At 45.3% G+C, this 19,840-nt stretch overlaps 1 protein-coding gene across 1 annotated transcript in view; it reads left to right on the forward strand.

Moving 5' to 3' along the window:
* Abcc4 (ATP binding cassette subfamily C member 4) overlaps positions 1 to 19,840 on the forward strand; it is a 224,754-nt gene that overhangs the window by 46,362 nt on the left and 158,552 nt on the right. Inside the window, exon 4 of the mRNA XM_059273212.1 lies at positions 2,363 to 2,587. Coding sequence (XP_059129195.1) covers positions 2,363 to 2,587 — 225 coding nt within the window. The remainder of the gene's footprint in view (positions 1 to 2,362; positions 2,588 to 19,840) is intronic.

Here is a 19,840-nt window from a genome sequence, read left to right on the forward strand (position 1 = left end):
CTTTGTAAATGACAATCTGGACCAAGCCAAAAGGTTGGATGCCATCTGGCAGAACTTGGGGTGTTGGGGCCTTGAGGGGCCGTCTTGCACTCTAATAGTCCATGAGATTTGGGTTGAGAATTTTGGAGGGAACAGAGGCAGGGAGCTTCTTTGGTAGGGCACAGGATGGATGGAAGAAGAAGGTAGGACTTTTTTTTTTTTTTTTTTTTTAGACAGGATCTCTGTGCAGTTCAGGCCAGCTCTAAACTCTCCCTCTCCTTCCTCTGAATTCTGGGATGGTAGGTGTGTTGTCAATACACACCCGGCTACATTTTCACCTTTCCCTCCCCGTTCCCAGAAAGCTTAATTGTGTTCAGCTAAAAATTTGGCAAGTGTTTTTGTAGTCGTTTCATTGTTTCTTCCTAGGTGAGGGTTGGGCTAAGGAGGGCAGGTTCATGGGAGGGGGGAAGTACTGACCACAAACTCTGTGACTCATTAAGAGCCACATACTTACAGGGATTGCTGGATGTAAGGCCCAGCTGGAACACACAGACACTTTGGCAGTGGAGCCCTGCCTTTCCTTGGTTACCTCTTCCATTGTGTTTGCCAAGTCTTTCCTTGTTTTCTCTGTCACGCTCACTCTCTGTGAGCCTGTCAAGAGAATTGTGAGGAGGCGACAATAACTCTGTGACTTCACTTAGGGTGTCAGGGATGGTAGAGTTTTCCCCCTGGGCTCCTGAGCTGTCCTGGCTTATCCTAGGCCTGGGTTCCCAATATGAACGACATGGCCTCCTTGATTCTCAGGATAAGCACCTAGGTTTCATCTTAGGAAATGCTACACAGCCATTGTGATCATGGTGTCGAGTGCTCTTGAATTAATTCTCTGAGCTTCTTGAAAGATGTGTTTGGGGATGGAAGAGACAAGGATCCTCGGAGTCCCTGGAGTCTGATGACCTTGATTGTAATGCTTTTATTGGGTAGTGCGTCCTTCTGTGTAACGTACAGAACGTCCATGACTTGTGGAAGGCAATATGGTTTTGTGTGTGTGTGTGTGTGTGTGTGTGTGTGTGTGTGTGTGTATGTGTGTGTGTGTGTGTTCAGAGCGTGAGATTTGATGTCATGGCTCATTTGAGGGACAGAGGCATCTCCTGTAAATGCAGTCAGTGGGGACCAGTTGGTTGGGGAGACGTTTTAGCTTTCTGTTTCTATTGCTCTCCTTTTCCCCCGTTCTGTATGGGTTAGAGTCCTCACTTCACATGGGTGGCTGTATGTCTCTGTTGTTTGAAAGAAAAGCTGTTCAAAGTAAGATTTCCACCCTGTCTTTTCGTGCTTGAGGAGGAGGAAGTGGCATGGGCCTATGTGTTTACTTTTGGTGACTTTGATTTGCAGTGAGTGTTGGTTTTCTTTCACGGGGAGCGGTCTGTGAAGATTTGCAGGAGGAAGTGGGCTAAGGGGAGTGAGTGGCCCATGAGTCAGGAAACTACCTTGTGTACTGAGGGTTCAAGTTCTTCCACGCTGGACAGAAAATGACTTTCTTCAGAGCCTTTCACCCCCTTGGTACAGAATTTTGATTTTTGTCTTAGAACATGGATGGTTATTAATCTTGGTCTATAATCAGTGCCGAGTGCTATAAGTGGGAGAAAGCCACTCATGCTATTAGTTTTTAGCCTACCATTTGTGTCCTGTTTAATTTTTGACTCTAGGCTGCCTCAGTGAAGGTAGCAGGAACTCTGAGCACACCTCAGTGTCTAGGGGATAGAGACATATTATACCTGTCTCCCTGGGGACCTTGCAAGCCCTAAACCTTTTCAACAAGTCCAGCAGAAGGTCTGGGATGCACTGACATGCAGAGCCTGAGCTTAGGAAGGTTGGAGCATTCTTTTTTTTTGTCCTGTGTTTTCACAACATGTCTTAGCTGATAAGGCTGGAACAGGAGGAGGAGGTGGCATGAGTGTGCCTCTTGTGAATGGACCATACCTTCACTTCCTGTTAGGCTGGGTGGGATGTTGAGAGGTCATGGGAAGCAGGGTGGATCAAGAGCTTGCATGTCTGTATTTAAGCAAATTACTAGCTCTTTTCCTCTTTGGCCATTATTTTCTTTTCCTTATTCATTTTCAGCCAGGATTTATGTGGCAGCCTGCCAGATGTTTTTTAGAGCTGATTCTAGCATCGCCTGGACCAGTCACAGTGCACTAATGTGTTACTGTCTTTAGCTTGTGATTTTGAGTTCAGGTTCGAATACGCGTTTGCTGTAATAATGGTGAAAGCGGTTTTCTTTCCCTCAGGTCAGGGGTGAGGGACATACAGAAGTAAAGCTTGTGTGGAGAAAAATTGGTGTGGTTCATACTTCTAATGAATGCTTTTTTTCTTTCTTTTCTTTCAGGAAAGCACCAGAGTAGTTCAGCCCATATTTTTGGGGAAGATTATTGAGTATTTTGAGAAGTATGACCCCGACGACTCAGTGGCTCTGCACACAGCTTACGGCTACACCGCGGTGCTGTCGGTGTGCACGCTCTTCCTGGCCATATTGCATCACTTGTACTTCTACCACGTGCAGTGTGCCGGGATGAAGCTGAGAGTAGCCATGTGCCACATGATTTACCGGAAGGTAAGTGAAACTGGCTTCCCCAAACATGGGCTTCGCCTGAAGCCTCAGACAGCATTTTGGGAAAGTTTCCTGTACCCTAGAATTATGTAAATAAACTGGGTGTTGTGCCACATGCCTGTACTCTTGGTGCCAAGGAAGCCCAAGCGGGAAGGTCACAAGTTCAAGGCCCTCTCAGACTATCTGACTAGACCCGGTCATAAAAACAAATGATTTAAGCCGCACTAGAGAAGCTTGCTGTTTGGATTGGGCTATACAAGTTATTATTATTATTATTTATTCTGCAAACTTTCCCAATAGAGCATGGAGGTTTCCTCTTGCTATCAGGTGGTGGCCACTTAGAATACCGGGCAAGCTGTTGGATTTATAGTGACTCCAGGTAAAAAATAAACGCAGAATTGATTTTCAGTGTTTTCATAGCTAAGTCTCACAGCTGTATTTATGAAATCTTTTTTGTTGTTTTTTTTTTCACTAACGTCTTCACTGACATCAGAGTTGTCAGGGAATCAGGGTTTTCAGCATTGAATCTAGGAGAAAGAGTCTCTGAGAAAGGAAGTGATATGTTTACACCAACTGTTTAATTACAGTCCAGTTTTGTCAAGGTAAAGGAAAATAGAAGTCAGACCAATACTAAATACAGGGCACATTAGTTGTGTGTCTTGGTATAACACATTTATTTTAAACTTTAAAAAAGTGATTTTGGTGAAAACTTTAGTTCCCATGTTGCTGGTTGTTCTGATTTTTTAAAATGTGTTTTGTCATACTTCTACTGAAATCGGATGAGACCGGGTATGATATGCTCTACTCTGATTGTAACAGTTATAAAGGGTGTCATTAGGAAGCGGCGGCCACCAGAAGGGCGGGTGTCAGGGTCTGGAGAACTCTCTTAACACCACGCACCAATCGACCGTGCTCTCTTGCTCCCCTGTTTTAAAAAAAGATTTATTTTATGTGTTTTCCCTGCATGCATCTACACACACACACACACACACACACACCCCCAGTATACATGGTTCCTAAGGACTAAAGACCCAGACCCTCTGCAGGAGAAGCAGGTGTTCTCACTCGCGAGCTGTTTCTCCAGCTGCCTTCCTTATTTATTTGTTTGTTTGTTTGTTTTGGTTGAGTTGCCATTTGGAGATAACATCAAATGATTGAAATTGCACCGTCATTTACCCTTTTTTTTGGTTTATTAGAACTCCCATGGATTTTTTTCCCAGCAAATACAAAGTATCCCCCGCATGTCTTCCCTTGAGCAGTTTTATTGATCTCGGAGTTATGTGGTTTGTGGAGGCCTGGCCTCCTAGGATCTATTTTAGACTCTAGCAAACACAGTGATTTCTTTGTCTGTGATGTGGAAATGGTAGTAATATCTGTGGGGTCTGATCAAGGGGTCGTCATCATCATCATCATCATCATCATCACGTCTGTGGCATACTCTACTGTTACGCAGGAGAATATTGAAATTTCTCTATCAATTGTCTAGATTTTAATCTTCCTAGATGCTGCTTAGTTCCCTAAGTACTTAGGAATTTTCATTACCACTGTACTGTGGACAACATAATCACACGAATCAGGTGTGAGGTGCCAGCTCAGGTAATCAGAGCTCTCGCTCAGGTGAGTTCACCTGTTTTTCTTCCTATTTCCTCTGTCAACACTTTGGAACTGGCCTTTGGGAAATCTGATCCAGCTTGGTAGTTCTGCTTACCTGACTGTAAGTAAACATCTCCCAAAGGTACTAATTTGTTGGCATGGTTATTCTGGAAGTATTTCTATGAAGTCCAGAGTTGCTGGGATCAAACCAAAGACTTGGCCTGAAACTCTAGGAATGTGGGAAAGATGAATTTCCTCTTGCCTACCTTGTGCAGGAAGCGAGCTGAGGTGAAGCCGTAAGATGCTGTACTCGTGAGGACTGCTTCTGTGGGGCTGAAGCTAGTCTGTGGTATGGATCTTGAAAGCCATGTCCAGGCCTCACTGCCCAACCCTTGGTCCTAGGAGAAATCAGTTTGGGTGGTATAAATGGAGTGGGCATTGTGCTCATCACTGTAGTGTGGTCCTGAATGACCTCATGGGATGGAGCTTATATAAAAATGGCTTGGTGGATAAAGTACTTTATGCAAGCATGAGGATCAGAATTTAGATCCTAAGACCCCAGATCAAGGCCAGGTGGCGTGGAAGCCTGGCCTGTCTGTAATCTTAGCACTTAGGAGATGGAGACAGGAGACCTGGGCAAGTTTCCTAGTTAGACTAATCAAATTGGTAACCTTTGGATTTATTGAAAGACCATGCCTTAGTAAATAAAGTGGGGAACAATTCATGACGAATCTGGAGTCACCTTCTCTGGTCTCCATGTGTGTGCCTATGCACTGCACACATACACATGTACTGAGATGACTTGTCATTTATTTACCTTCACGGCTTTAATGAAGTTATACTAGTGTTGGAACACTCCACTCACTCACTTTGGAAAGTTATCTTGAGTTGCTAGCCACATTCCCAGGGGAGTTGCTGTCACCTCTATCAAGAGACCAATGTCCTTTCTTTAATAGTTGGCTGGGGTGCAGAAAAAGATGACTTACCCAGCTTCAGGTCTCATGGGATTTGTTCTTTGGCTTCAGTGTGAGAGAGGGCCATGTTGGATGAAGATAGCTGTTCTAGTCAAGGTGAGAAGCAGCTGAAGACAGCTAGGGCCCTCCATCCACAGGGCCTTCTGTGTCTAAGATCTTGGCTCAGGGTCTTTATAGGATTTCGCACTGTGGACACTCAGGATGATGGTGTCAACACTGAGGAGGGCCTTGCCATTCTGCTCGTCATTATAAAATACACAAGGCACAGAGCGTTTCTCCCCTCACATTTCTGGCCTAAGCTACAGTGGCTTTCCTGACTTTGTGTCCAGTTTAAAGAACCAGGGCCAGTTCCCTTTTGGGACTGAGATGGCTGGTTTGCTCTGAATGCCAAGCCACGCTCAGGTGGTTGTGGAGTGTGTTGATGTGCAGATGGAAAACGTGGTAGTGGGCTTGGTCAGTGGACTGGGGAAAGGCGATTGGCTGAGGTAGTGGGCCTGCTCAGGGGGATTGGGGAAAGGTGATTGGCTGAGGTAGTGGGCCTGCACAGGGATTGGGGAAGGGTGACTGGTTGAAAGTTTGGCACTGTCTGGCATGTTATAGCCATGATTCTCAGATCAAAGTTGATTCTGTTTTTATTTTAAACTAATTATAGTTCAGTGTGTACTATGCTGTCTTATATTTAGACAACAATACGGAACCACCAGTCTTCGAATACTTTGGCCTTCCCAAAGCTAGGAGTGTCATGAGACTTGGCCTGATATTTTGTCTGTTGGTCTGCACTTAGGGCTTCTTTCTGAAGTTTAGTAGGGAGGACCCTGATGGTTACGTCAAAATGAACTGGGTGGTGTTTATAGAAAGTGATACTTTGGCAAGACTTTCTGTCCTCATGGTATTATCTTAACATTTGACAGAATGAACTAGTAGTACTTTGAACACTGTTGTGCTAGTTTCATATTTTTCTTCTAAATCATTTATTGTTTTATTTCTAACATGAACTTTCATCTGACCTGGGAGTTTTATGGGCTCTTAATCCCATCAAAGGGCAAACTGTCTTCTCACTTATTAAGAAGGAGCTAATTTCTGTATTTGGGAACACAAGTTAGAAAGGCGAGGAGCCTTTTCTCAAGTGGAGATTACTGCTTCAGCATCTTAGGACATGAACGGCAGCTGCATGCTGCGTCAGGTAACTCAGTGGCCCTGTGAGGTGCAGTGTGACCTGGGAGAGAGTCCTGCATGTAGTTCAGTGGTTCCTAAATTGTGCTGCATATTGGATTTGTGTGGGGGAAATCTTTAACTCCACTCTGATGGTGGCTTCTACCTGCAGATGTTCTCATTTAATTGTTAAAGGGTTCTTAAGGGGGGCGGGGAGCGGGGTTTGAGTCACCCAGATAATCTAGTAAGCCTTGCATGCACACTCATCCTAACTTCCCAGTAGGTGGTGGTAGCCTGTGACTTACATGTATGTCCTCCTCAGCGGTAGAGGATGCCGAGGGACTGCAGGCACATACCTCAAAGGGCAAACTGTCAGTCTTCTCACTTACTAAGAAAGAGCTAATTTCTGTAGTTGGAAACACAAGTTAGCAAGGTGAGGAATCCTTTTCATCATCCTGGAAGGAGTGTCTCAGATGGGCTGGTTCTCCCATGGAGGAGTGTCTAGGATTGGATCAGGTACCTGGGTACCAATCAGAGACACCGTGGCAGGTCAAATGGGATGGAGATTGTAATCCTGGGGCTTCGAGAGCTATCAGACTGTATTTCAGTCTCCATTTTGCCCTTTTCCAAGCTGTAAAATTTTAGATAGGGAAGTATGTTAATTTCTCATAGTCTCCATTTCCTGATCTTTAAGTTGGCATAAAAGAGACCTGCTTCCTGGGGGTGTCCTGTCCCTAGAATAAAGTAACTCTAGTAAAGCACTTGGTGTAGAATAACCACATTATCGCCAGGCTCTGTGTGGGACTCACAGACGCACATCGGAGGCTCTGTTTGGAGAGCTGGTATATGAAGCTCAGTTGTCCACTTCCTAGTTGTTTTCCTCAGGCTCTGAGCCTCAGTGTCCTCATTTGTAAAACAAAAGTGGTATTAGTTCCCACCTTCTGTGTCTGTGGTAAGGGTCCTTGAGTCTGTCTGTGTAGGGCAGTCAGTATGGAGTGTGACATGCAGGTGATGTTCCCACATTCCTGGGAACACCTTTGTAATTGGCACTCAGTCATGGGAGGTTTGAAGACGAATAATTAGGTAGACATTGGCAAAGGTGCAAAGTGGCGTGCAAGCAGATAGACTATGGCTTATGGAATAATCCTGATGTTGGAGGGAGTGAGTATCAGGATCCGAGTAGAGAATGTTCTGAACACTGTTAAGATGGAAGGACAGAGAAGAAATGTAAAGACAGCATCACATCAGTTCCAGCTGATGGAGAACCCCGATAATAAGCTTAAGGTAGGTAGTGGTGGTGAGGGGAGTGGGGTGCATGCGTAGGGGTGGAGTTGATGAAGTAGGGGGTGCAGGGTATGCATTTAGTTGACAAATGGCAGCCATTGCCTGTTGAGTAAGGAACTAAATGATCAGGATACGGCTTCATCTGTTGATAGCTTTCTGCCTATGGTGTCGGGTCCATGTGGAGATAATGATCTTGGGAATGAGAAGAATTCAAATAGGAGTTGCGTCCGGAGTCTCTCAAGGGCCCTTCATTGAGTCAGTCACATTCATCATGGTACTCATTTGATGAGGTATCTAGTTCTCAGGAACAGCTCTTGATGTCCTTCAGAGAAGAGCATTGTGGATTACCGTGAGAAAACATCTTATTTCATCTAATGCAGGTAGTCTGATGAAGTAACATGCAGACTAAATGTATAATAAGCTAACAAATGAAGGGCTAGGAGGATGGCCCCCATTGCTTACATTTTTGCTCCACAATCGTGAGCACCTGGATTTGGATCTCTAGGACCATGATATAATCCAGGCATAGTGACATGAGGTAGGAAACCCTAGGGCTGCGAGGATCAGAGAGAGGAGGGTCCCTGGCGCTTGTTGAATCAGTGAGCTCCAGTTTCACTGAGAGACTTTGTCTCAAAAAATAAGGTGAAGAGTGATAGAGGAAGACAGTCAGCGTGGCCTGATTGCTGCCCTTCATGTGTGTGCACATATGTGCACAGACGCACACAGGAGCACAGACTCATGTCAATCATTGTTGCAACCTTGGGCTTCCTTCAGCACTGCTGTCTTCATATTGTACTTCTAGAAAGTTGTGAAGAAATGCCCAACAATATCATCTTAAAATTATTTGTACAGTTTTTCTTCCCATCTCTGTCCATCCACTTACATTTTATACAGTTACTAAATTACTCTCCTTACCGCCCATATGTAGCTTTGTCACTGTATTGATATACCCTTTACAGTCTCACAGGCTCCATGATAGTCCGTCAGAGGATTACATGCGCATTCTAGACACTGGGTGAAAGACCCCTGTTATCATGGTCTAACTTTCACTGACAGGATGTGTAGGCAGAGTTTTTGTTGGCTGGCCAGCTCCAAAATAAATGCACAGAGACTTAATATTGATTATAAATGCTCAGCCAATAGCTCAGGCTTGTTACTAGCTAACTCTTACAACTTAAATTAACTCATTTATATTAATCTACATCCTGCCACGTGGCATTACCTCTCTTTCATCTTGCACCTCCTGTCTCCTCTCCGTGTCTGTCTGGCGACTCCTCTGATTCCACCCTTCTTCCCAGTGTCCTTAGTCTGGTTTTTCTACCTAACCTTATCCTGTCCAGCTATTGTCCAGTCAGCTTCTTTATGAAACCAGTCACAGTGACATATATTCACATGGTGTGAAGGAATATTCCACAAGGGCATGTCTCCTGTTTTGAGGTATATACACCAAAACTTATCTTCAGATGGATTTGGGCCTTATCATTTGATATGTTGACTTTAAATGATATGTTGACAGTTGACTATAGCAGTGTGCTGTACCACTTCTTGGGTGCTGACCTCATAGTGACAATGGGTTGTAGCACCCCTGAAGGTAGACTATATTAATATTTTACTAATTACTAGCTTCAAAGGAAATACTGTTTTTTTGCCAAAAATTTCCATAAAAATTATTGTACATTTTCACCAAAATTTAGTATACCTCCCAACAATATTCCTAAGTTTTGGAAATATGAAATACCACTTAATATTGAAAGTCTTCTGTTTTCATATGAATGAAGTTCTTTTTCATTTGACTACTTAAGAGTCAAGTGAAGAGTAAGGACTGCTTACATAAGATTGTATGTATCTTAGGTGTCTGAGTTTTGACATTTACATAAACGCTACTTCCTATCATCGAGGTCTTGATAACTTCTCTTGCTTAGAATGTTCCTTTCTGTCTCTTTCCTGTCAGTCTTGCCTTCTCATCCAGCTCAAGATCACCATTGATCAAGTTTGATCAGATTTCTCTCATCTTAGATTCATTTGCCTCTGCTGCCATGGAGTAGATCGATTCATGCTGTGGACCTTTGGACTCTCCACTCTGCAGAATGCTTTTGAGGTTTTTTTTTTTTTCCCAAGAAGTTGTCTATGTTGATTGTTATTGATTTATTGATTTATTTTTGTGAGAAAAGATATCACTTTGTAGCCCATGATAGCCTCCAACCCAAGGTGACCCTCCTGTCTCTGATTCCCAAGTGCTAAGTGCTGAGGTTACAGGCATGAGACACTGTACCTGGTTGGTGGATTTTTCCCCCTGCTGATTGTATGATTCCATCATCTGAAAACACCATAGTTTATTTATGCAATGCTGCTGGACTTCCTGTTTGCTTCCAGGCTTTGGCTGTTAGAAGTAAAACTGCTTCCCAGTCCTCAGGAGGCAGAGGCAGGCGAATCTCTGAGTTCGAGGCCAGCCTGGTCTGCAGAGTGTGGGTTCCAGGACAGCCAGGGTTACATAGAGAAACCTTGTTTTGAAAAAAAACAAGAACAAAAACCAAAACAAAAGAAGAAGTAAAGCTGCCATCAATGGTCTGGAAGATACCATTTCTTTTACACTGACACCTCAGAGTGGAATAGTAGTGTGCTTTGCTTTAGAAGAAATTACCAAATGATTTTGTGGTATTTAGTCTATATTCAGCGATAAAACTAAGGTAGAATCTCAGTTGTAAATTTTTACTTTACCAGTGACTGGCAGTATTGCAGATTTCTTGGAGCTTCTTGGGTGTTTGCATCTCCACTGAGTGAACGAACAAATAAAAAGCCCATAGTTTTTCACTTACCCACTTAAAAGCAATTTTCAGCATTCCTACTGCTGCTTGTAGCATCAAGCCTTCATTAGTGTACTCCATTTCCCACAGGAAGGCTTCCTTCCACGGCTCCTGCTAGGGAAGTCAGCCAGTGATCTCAGTCTGTGGGCGGGGTGGGGCGTCTGGGTGTTGGGCAGTCTGTGGTCCCACCTCTGTGCTTAGGGAATGCTCTCTTCGCTGCCCCGACCCCTTGTTTCTGCTGGCCGTTGTGATCAGTCATTGTATGTGTCTCTGTAGCCAGCGTTCCTGATTGCTCTGGCTGGGATTTTAACAAGTCCTTTTCTGCTGATTTTCTTTCAGAGACGGGTAACAATCCTGCTTGTGTGTGGGGTGTGTGTGTTTGATAACCTTCTTGGATCTTTCACTTACTTACAGAAATCAGAAAATATTGACTGGTGGTACTTTGTTTTAATATTCCAGGCTCGTGAAATCAATTTTTACTTAGTATATGAAGCAGTGGATTTCATTAGACCTTCCATGTACGTATACCATTGAACTGCACCTCCCTTTGTCCCTGACGACTGGATCTTTAAAATTTTTCTTTTTTGACTCATTCTTAACACTCTTCTTCCTCAGACTCCTAGTTCACAGTTGGACCACATGACATTGTATCAGTCATATCCCACCCATCTTATTGTCTCTGTTACTTCAAAATTTCTGCCAAGAACACCCAGTAATTTTCAAAAATCACCTTAATATTCTTTTCTAGAGTACCCACGGGGCTGTTTCTTTCCTTTGCACTTTGTTGAAAATCTCTGTCTACAGTCATACTTCCCTTTAACTCTGAACATATTTTTCCTTAATCCTTTATTTATTCTAATTTCTTTAAATATTTTAAGATTCAGTGTTTGACAAACTTGAATTTGCTTAATTGGGGGTGGCACTGATTTTCGTTTTAAAGGCCACTCTCTTGCTATTAATTTCCTCTTCCTATTTCCCGTGTGTTTGAGACTTTGAAATCAACTGTGTCGTACACCGTGGCCCTGCATCTCTACCCTCCCTTCTGAAGAGCATTGCACCCTCGCCCTGGCGGGGCGCCTTCCTTGCCGGCGGAGCGCTTTGAACTCAGTGCTCCATTCTGTGGTTCCCTGTGGCAGAGCTTTGGAAATCCCATGGTGTGCTATCACCGTCTGTAACTCGAGAGGACTCGGCTCTCCAGCCCTATGTCCTCGAGGATCTTGAGAGGCTTGACTTTTGTTTTTCTGGGACAAGGTTAGTTTGTTTTAGGGAGAGTCCCTTTACCTCAGCACTGTCTGCATGAGCTTCGCCGTTGTGGTGTGGGATGACTGACTGGCAGGAACAGGTTGACAGTTTATTTTGGCTTATGAGTTTCAGAGGTTTGGTCCATAGCCATCCATCTCTGTTTTGTGTCTGTTGTGAACACCATAGTGGTGGAGTTGTGTGGTAGAGCAGAGCTGTGCACTGAATGATAGATAGGAAGCAGATAGAGGGGAGGAGGGTCCCGGGGACAAGATGACCCCCCCCCTCCCACCCCCGTTACCTCTCCTGGTGACCTTCTTCCTTGAGCTAGGTGACTTCTGCACTTTGCAGAACCTCCAGAGAAGTGCCACTTGCTGGAGTCCACACACTGAACATGTCAGTCTCTAATCATAGTTAATGTTCTTTGCTAGGGCGGCACTGCCCTGTGCATTGTGGGATGCTGAACACAAGTCCTTTGTCTCAGGGATCAGCCTTGCACACTGCCTGTTTTCTGTTATCTGAAAATATTGGCCTCATAACCGTCGTGCTTTGTTGCTGTTTATGGCGGAGCCGGAGGTGTGGCTGGCACAGTGTGCGTTTGACAGCCTGGGTGTTTATCAGCTGCCGAGCTGGAAGTGCTGTGTGTACAGTGCAGGGTGTGACGGCATGACCTGTCAAGCATGTTCTTATCTTCCTGGTGAGCAGACAGAGGGGGACGACGTGTTAGAAGAGGGCCCACAGGTTTCGTCTTGAGTCACATGTATGCTTAATAAAACAGCCCCGGGACCCATCTCTGTCCTCCTAATAGTCCAAGAAAAGTCTCATAAATCTGTATATTGAACTTGTGTGCCAGCGACCATTTGGGGCATCTTGTTGTAGAGGATGATGGCTGGCACAATAGTTGGGGGTGGTGTGGGGACAGATGTGGCCTTTTTAAAGGGGACAGCACAACTCTGCATTATTTTATCTGTGCACATGTTGAAGTCACAGTGAATGATGTTAGAAATCTCGTGATAGTAAAATTGCTTCACTGATCTGAAATGAATTTCCACCCTCTCTCAGGTTCTTGAGATCCCTTTCTAGGTTTAGGGTTGATGGTGAGTGGTGGTTTCCTCTTAGGGCTTCACAGGTAATTGGTTTGTTTGCAGAACATTTGAACTACAGAATTTAAAAGTCAGGGTACAGTACACCAAGTGTGAAATGGATCATTTCAAACACAGTCGCCCATACCACTTACACTCACTCCCCTTACTCTGTAGCCATCACTGCCGCAGTATCTGGCATCCCCTTCGTCTTGCAAAATCAAATCTCTGTAGCCATTAAATACCAACCGCCAGTCATTTCCATTCCCTCCCGGTCCCCAGCAACCCCCGTCCTATCATTTCCATTCCCTCCCGGTCCCCAGCAACCCCCGTCCTAATTTCGAGCTCTATGAACTGGACCACTGTGAACACCTCATTTAAGCGGACTCCTGCGGTGTTTGGCCTTTTACAGTTGGTTTACATCACTTCAGACGACAAGGTCGAGACTCTGGTTCTCAGTTCCAGTGAAGGAAACGGCAGTGTAGCCGGATCATCACTGTGATAATGTTGCTTCATCCCTTTTCAGAGCAAAGGGAATGGTTTCAGAGATTCTCTGTCTGCGCCCAGCTCTGAGGAAGCGCCGTCTTGGCTGTTTTTATGGCCCTATCTCCTTTGCACTCCCTCAGGGACCCATTAGTAATGAACAGAGTCATTTGCTGTGTCCCATCTCCTGGAGGGTACAGATGGTGACCTACAGCTGTTCCTGGATACGCTTATCTTTCCACCTAAATGAGTAGGGAGATACAAGATTTGGAGTAGGAACTTGATAATGACCATATCCCCCGCAGTGGACAACTTATGCTGCCCCCTTTTCTTCATGCCCTTGTTCTTTTTCATGGAAAAGTTAAGAATTGGTGCTTCTGGGATGTTCGGTACATGGTACAATGCCCATTACTTCAAACACATGACCTTAAGTACATTTTCCCCCTTTTCGTGGCAGAAGGAGGGCTACCTAAGGATTTATTACTCGCAGGTCTCTTCAAAGCTTCAAAAGCAGCATTTGGGGAGAAGGAATGTGTGAGGAACTAATTTTACAATATTAAAACGTTTGTAGTGTTGTTATGGTTGGTGACCATCCGCCTGCTTAGGGGCGATACTTTGGTAAACATATAACCGTAGAATAAACAGTAAAATTGCATTTGTGAAATACTCTCTCTCTCTCTCTCTCTCTCTCTCTCTCTCTCTCTCTCTCTCTCTCTCTCTCTCTCTCTCTCTCACACACACACACACACACACACACACACACACACACACGTGTTTGGAGGTTAGAGGACAAGTTTTGGGAGTCTATGCTCTTCCTCCATCTTTGGGTCCCAGGGATTGAACTCAGGTTGTCAGGCTTAGAAACATCCACTTTTCCCACAAACCATCTCTCAGGCCCAGTATTTTCCTTTTGATTAATTTTCAGTAAAATTATATGCCATGGTACGTCTGGAGATGTTATAGTGCTCTTCTGTTTGCTCTTCTGGTCTGAAAGAAGGCACGTGATGAAAAAAGTAATGAAGGACTTTGTAGTCAAAAGTGACTGTACATACAGTTGTTATAAAGGAGTTGGCTGTGGGTTCACATGTAAATTTTTGTTATTAAACATGCCATTTTCCAGAAGAGAAGTTATAAACACCTTGTTTTTTGGAGTTTTGTATTTTAGAGACAAATCAGGGAAATATAAAAGGAGTTTTAAGAAGATTTGAGAAGTTTGTCTTTTTGTCCCTCCCCTGAGGGATGCTGCATTTATGTTCTGTTTGGGTTTTTCACACTGTTTTCTACCAGCTCAGCTTCACTCCAACTGTGGTCCATCCTCCTCTCTTCCCACGCAGTGGGGCTTCTCTTCAAACCAAGGAGTTGGTGGCAGACAGAGGCGAGTGTCACATCAGCTCCCGAGGGGGAGAGGAGGGGATGTGGAGGCTTCTGATGAGTTTGACTAGCTCGGATTTCTGTGGGGGGCTGACTCGAAGCGTGACCTCGGAACACAGATCTCAGGGTCCTCCTGCTTGGATAGTAACATATCCACAGGGCCAGACCTGGCCAGTCAGCTCTGTGCATGTCTGATAATATATGAGAGATAAAAGGGGAGCGGAAGGAAAACTGTCGGTGCCTTGAGTGGGTGAACATTGCACCCTTCAGAGGCAGGTTTGTTAGCCATGGACATGTTTTATTTTTATCCGAAAAGAAACAACACAGAAGAGAAACCCTCAAGGCAGCTGGACTATCAGATTACGGAGAGTGGCGGGCTGTTGGCTTTGTTTGTACTTTTTCATTTCCTTGAATCAGTTTCCCTCTACAGAATGAGAGGGAGCAAGACCGACCGTGTGCAGCAGTTCCCCTAGTGTGTCCGTATGCGGGAGGATATTGGGCAGTTCCTGGGTCCCCCCTTTGAAAGCCAGCACGACGGTCTTTAGAAAGTGCAGTCATGAGGAGGCCGTGACGGCATCACTAAGCATCTCGGACAGTGGTATTGGAAAAGTACGGTAGCGGTGTGCTTGAGTGAGATAAGCATGCCCATCACAGTTGCCGATCGCGGTAATGCCCCATTTGCCTGGAAGCCACATTATCTGACCAACTCGGGCAGGGTCACTGAACAGTGAAAGTCCCTTAGGTGTTTACACCGAGCCACGCCACTCTGCCTTGACCTACTGTCTCAAAAGAGTAGTCAGCAATGGGAGACTAGTGTGATGACGGTCTGAAGGGCAGGTGCCACCCTGGACTGTGCCCTTTGGGAGGAGCCTCACACGGAGGTCACCGACACGGGCAAGGGTGCATTGGTAAGGGCTCCCCAGCGTGACCATGAGCTGTTCACACATGTGACCATGAGCTGTTCACACACGTGACCATGAGCTGTTCACACACGTGACCATGAGCTGTTCACACACCTGTTTCAGCAGGACTACCAGACAAGGGTTTTAGGAGGTTTCTGTTGAGGCCACTGGCTGTTACCTGCCTCGGTCTGCAGCAAAGCTCCTGACTAGACAGTGTAGGAAGGAAAGTTTACGGCAGCTCCCAGAGTCCGTGGTGACAGGAGCATGAGGCTCATGGTCCCATACACCTCCTGCAGTCAGGACCACAGACCATGGGATGGCGCCACTCCCATGGAGAGTGGCCCACATCAATTACCCTAAAATAGAAAATCTAGCACACACAAGCTCGGTTGTCTGTTTCCACAAATAATCCTATCAATCGAGATTAGTCCTCCCAGCTTCGCAAAGTGAAAGCTAGTCCTCCAGTCTAGTCACTTCCATGGACATATTGATAGATAGGTGGTCCCCATTCTACCCATATTGATAGGTGGTGGTGTTTATAGATGCATGCTTAGGTTTTATGTTTCCTACTTACTGATGAAAGTAATCCGGATAAGAAAAGCAGTTTATCAAATGAATGGGAGACACTATTTGCTTTGTAATTTTTTAAAAATTTATTTTTATTTATGTGTATGGCTGCGTGCCTACTTGTCTGTGTGGTACCTCATGCACACAAGTGCCCTCGGGGCCTAAAGAGGGCATTGCCTCTCCTGGAACTGGCATTAACGGTGGTATGCACCACCCCAGGAACAGAATCTTGGTCCTCTACAAGAGCAGCTGTGTGGAGTAGACTGCTGTGATTGGGTCATGAAAAGCCACTGAGCCCCCTTTTATCGGGATGACCATGGAGTGTCTGAGCTCAGTCTGTCCACTTTTGCTCTTGATTTTCCCTAAGATTCTTGGGTATGCAGAGTAACATTTCCTCACGAATTGGGGATTCTAGTCTTTCTTTTCCCTTCCTCTCTCCCTCCCTCCATCCTCCCTTCCTTCCCAGTGCTGAGATGAAATCCCAGCCCTGACCGTGACAGGAAAGTGCTGTTTCATTGAAGCCACAGCCTGCCTCCTCCTCCCTGTTACTCTTCTGCAGATAGAGGTTTTTTTGTTTTTACCTGTTCTTCAGGATTCTGACTAGACTGCATGATAGTCTCCCACAGCACTCTACAGTTGTCTTGCCTTTCACTCTCATTCCCCTCGCCCAGCTCCTTGTTTGTTATTCATATTGTACACTACAGAAATAAGAACATTGTCTTATAATATCAGGTACTTGGGAGGCCAAAGCAGTGGTCATAAGTTCAAGGCCAGACTGAGCAACTTAGTGAGATCTTATCTCAAAATAAAAAGGAAAACAAAGGTTTAGGAATGCAAGTCAACAACAGAGAGCTTGCCTAGCATGTGGAGACTCTAGATTGGGGCCCCAGTGGCCCCTCCACAACATTAGTTACTCTGGAAATGGACCAGTTGAAACGATCTACTGTTAATGTTAATTAGTAATTTTTTTCATAATTTTAGATGTTGTACATTTTCAGGCCTAGAATTCTGCTTGTTTCTTTTTGATGGTGTCCACTTCTCTCCTAAACTTATCTATTTATTTATTGTTCTTTATTGCTTTCCTAATTCCACGAGCTGGATGTGTGTCTCTTTCTGTCGACATCCCCCTTCTGTGACTATGGGTCACTGGTTTTTTGGCCTGTGTAGTAATTGATCTACCATGTTGAGTCGGGAGTGACGCAGTGTAAGAAGTCTGGATTATACGGTGTTGGTTTCTGTTTCTGAGACTGGTCCTACCAGCTTGACTTTGTCTGCCTCTGTATATCTCGGCTGTAGGGCAGCGGTTTCCATACTGAACTCAGTCCAAGGGCCTGGCTGACTCTCTAGACAGATCTTTATCACCAATGCATGGCCTTCCTGGCATCGTTATTGAATGGCTGTGGCAGTCAGGAAGAACCCTTTGCTGTGTCTGGGCAGAACTCTGGCGTCTCCTTGCCATGCTGACCTCACACTCCACTCTGGCACTCAGCCTACCCCTGGACAGTGAAGGCTTTGGCAAAGTCCCCTTGCTAAATCCTGGCAGAAAATCCTGGGCCTGTCCTCTATGGCTGTGACCATAAATTCCATGCCCCTCCCGTTCAGAGTGGCCATCTTTTTTCCTTGGGCAGGGGAAATGTACTTCTATTTGGGCAGAAATGGCTCTGGGCAGAAAGCCAGGCGAGTCCTGAGCGGCTCCTGAGTTTCCTTCCCTCAGGGCTCCCAGTCCTGCAGCGCCTGTGGTCAGAGCCGGGGGACAGCTGCTTCCTGAGCTGTCCGATCTGATGGCCGTACAGCGGAGGGCAAGGCCAGTGGACCGGCACCAATTAATTACTCTTTCATGACAGAGGCCAGGAGTCTGTCAGTTGTGTTTGTGAACTGCCTTCCTCACTGATAATGTTAAAGGCATGTCACTGGTTTTTTCTTTTTCTGATGGAACCGTAGTATGACAGAGTTTTAAAAACAAAACACCAGTCTTAGGATTGATGGCACAGTTATGGTCAACTCCTGGTAACTTCTGCTATAGCGCACGTGTGTGAACTTCCACGGCTCAGGCTTTCGTTCCCTGGGTGACAGATGTGGTTGGTGACAGGTAACCCTGCACACTAGCGGGTCCTTGTGTTTTACACAGATGGACGCTGGTGTCTCCAGCTGTCGGTGCTCTTGCGACAGTGGGAGTCTGTAAATGCAACTGATCTGACTCTTGTTTTCTCTTTGTTGTTTATGATCCGTTTAGGATTAGAGTATGGTATATGTCTTCTCATTTCATTCATTCATTCATTCATTCATTCATTCAGGCTCTGTGTGTGTGTGTGTGTGTGTGTGTGTGTGTGTGTGTGTGTGTGTGTAGCTCTGACTTTAGCTCAGTCTGGACTCTAACTCAGCCTTCCTGCTTTTACCTATTGAATACTGGGACTGCTTACTTGAACTATTAGAATTAGGTTCTAACCAAGGCTGGCTGTGCCTTTAATCCCAGCATTTGGGAGGCAGAGGCAGGTGGATCTCTGTGAGTTCCAGGACAGCCAGTGCTACATAGAAAAACCCTGTCTTGAAATAACAAACAAAACAAAACAAAATAGAATAAAGTTAGGATGAAATACCCATTCTTTTAAAATATACTGTGTATTTTCTGCATGGGGAATTGACACGTTTGAATGTAAACATAGGTGCTAAAAATGTTTTCAGATAGCATCGGTGGTCAGAGTCGCCAAGTTCTGATTCTTAGCCCCTGTGTGCACTCTCTGGAGATGCGGAGCGTCTGTTGTTGTTTGCCTTTTTTCTTCTTTCTTGAGACAGGACCTCACGGTGTCGGCTCGTGTGTGTGTGTGTGTGTGTGTGTGTGTGTGTGTGTGCGTGCGCGCGTGTGTGGTGTGCGCATGTGTGCGTGTGTGTGGTGTGCGTGTGTGTGCGTGTGTGTGCGTGTGTGGTGTGCGCGTGTGTGCGTGTGAGTGTGCGTGTGTGTGTGTGTGTGTGTGTGTGGTGTGCGCGTGTGCGCATGTGTGCGTGTGCGTGTGAGTGTGCATGTGTGTGTGTGTGTGTGTGTGTGTGTGTGTGTGTGTATCTTTCTTTCAGAAATGGGAAGGAAGAAAGGGGCTTGAAGGCTGTGTTTTAGCCTCAGGGTGGGAGAGAACATTAAGCAGAAAATGGTACAATATGGTTTTTTTTTTAAATTAAATTTCTTTTCTTGAAAATAGATTTTTTTTCCTCCTTTCACAGTCCCTCCCGTTTGTGCCTGCCCTCTTTATGTCCCTCATTAGAAGACAAACAGGCTTATAAGGGAACATAATCAGCTAATATAAAGCAGAAACGAACACACGGGAATAGGACAGTACAAGTAAACAGAAAGAGCTCAAAAAAAGGCACAAGAAACAGACAGAGACACAGAGACCCTGGGCGTGCGGCCTGCCCCAAGAGTGGTTTGCTGCCCGGTGAGACTCCCTTGGAGACAAGTAGCTTTCATTTGCCAGTGGGTATCAGTTGGAGATGGCTTCTGGGTTAGGGATGGGGCACGTGTCCACTTCTCCTTTCAGTTCTAGGACTCCGTCTGCTGCAGACCCATGCAGGTCCTGGACTCCCATGTATTTTAAGTATAACACTTTTATTGCTTTTTTGAGAGTGTCATACGTGCATACAACATATTTTTATCATATGTACCCCCCTTTCCCCACTAACTCCTCCCAGATCCACTCCCATGCTCTCCCAACTCCATTCTCTTGGTTGTTGTTTTTATGGCCCACTGGTGCCAGTTTGTGCTGACCCTGTTCTCATGGGTATGATGCCACCCACTGGGGTATATTTTTTCTCTTTT

The sequence above is a fragment of the Peromyscus eremicus genome, chromosome 9, assembly GCF_949786415.1.
Source record: "Peromyscus eremicus chromosome 9, PerEre_H2_v1, whole genome shotgun sequence".
Taxonomy (NCBI): domain Eukaryota; kingdom Metazoa; phylum Chordata; class Mammalia; order Rodentia; family Cricetidae; genus Peromyscus; species Peromyscus eremicus.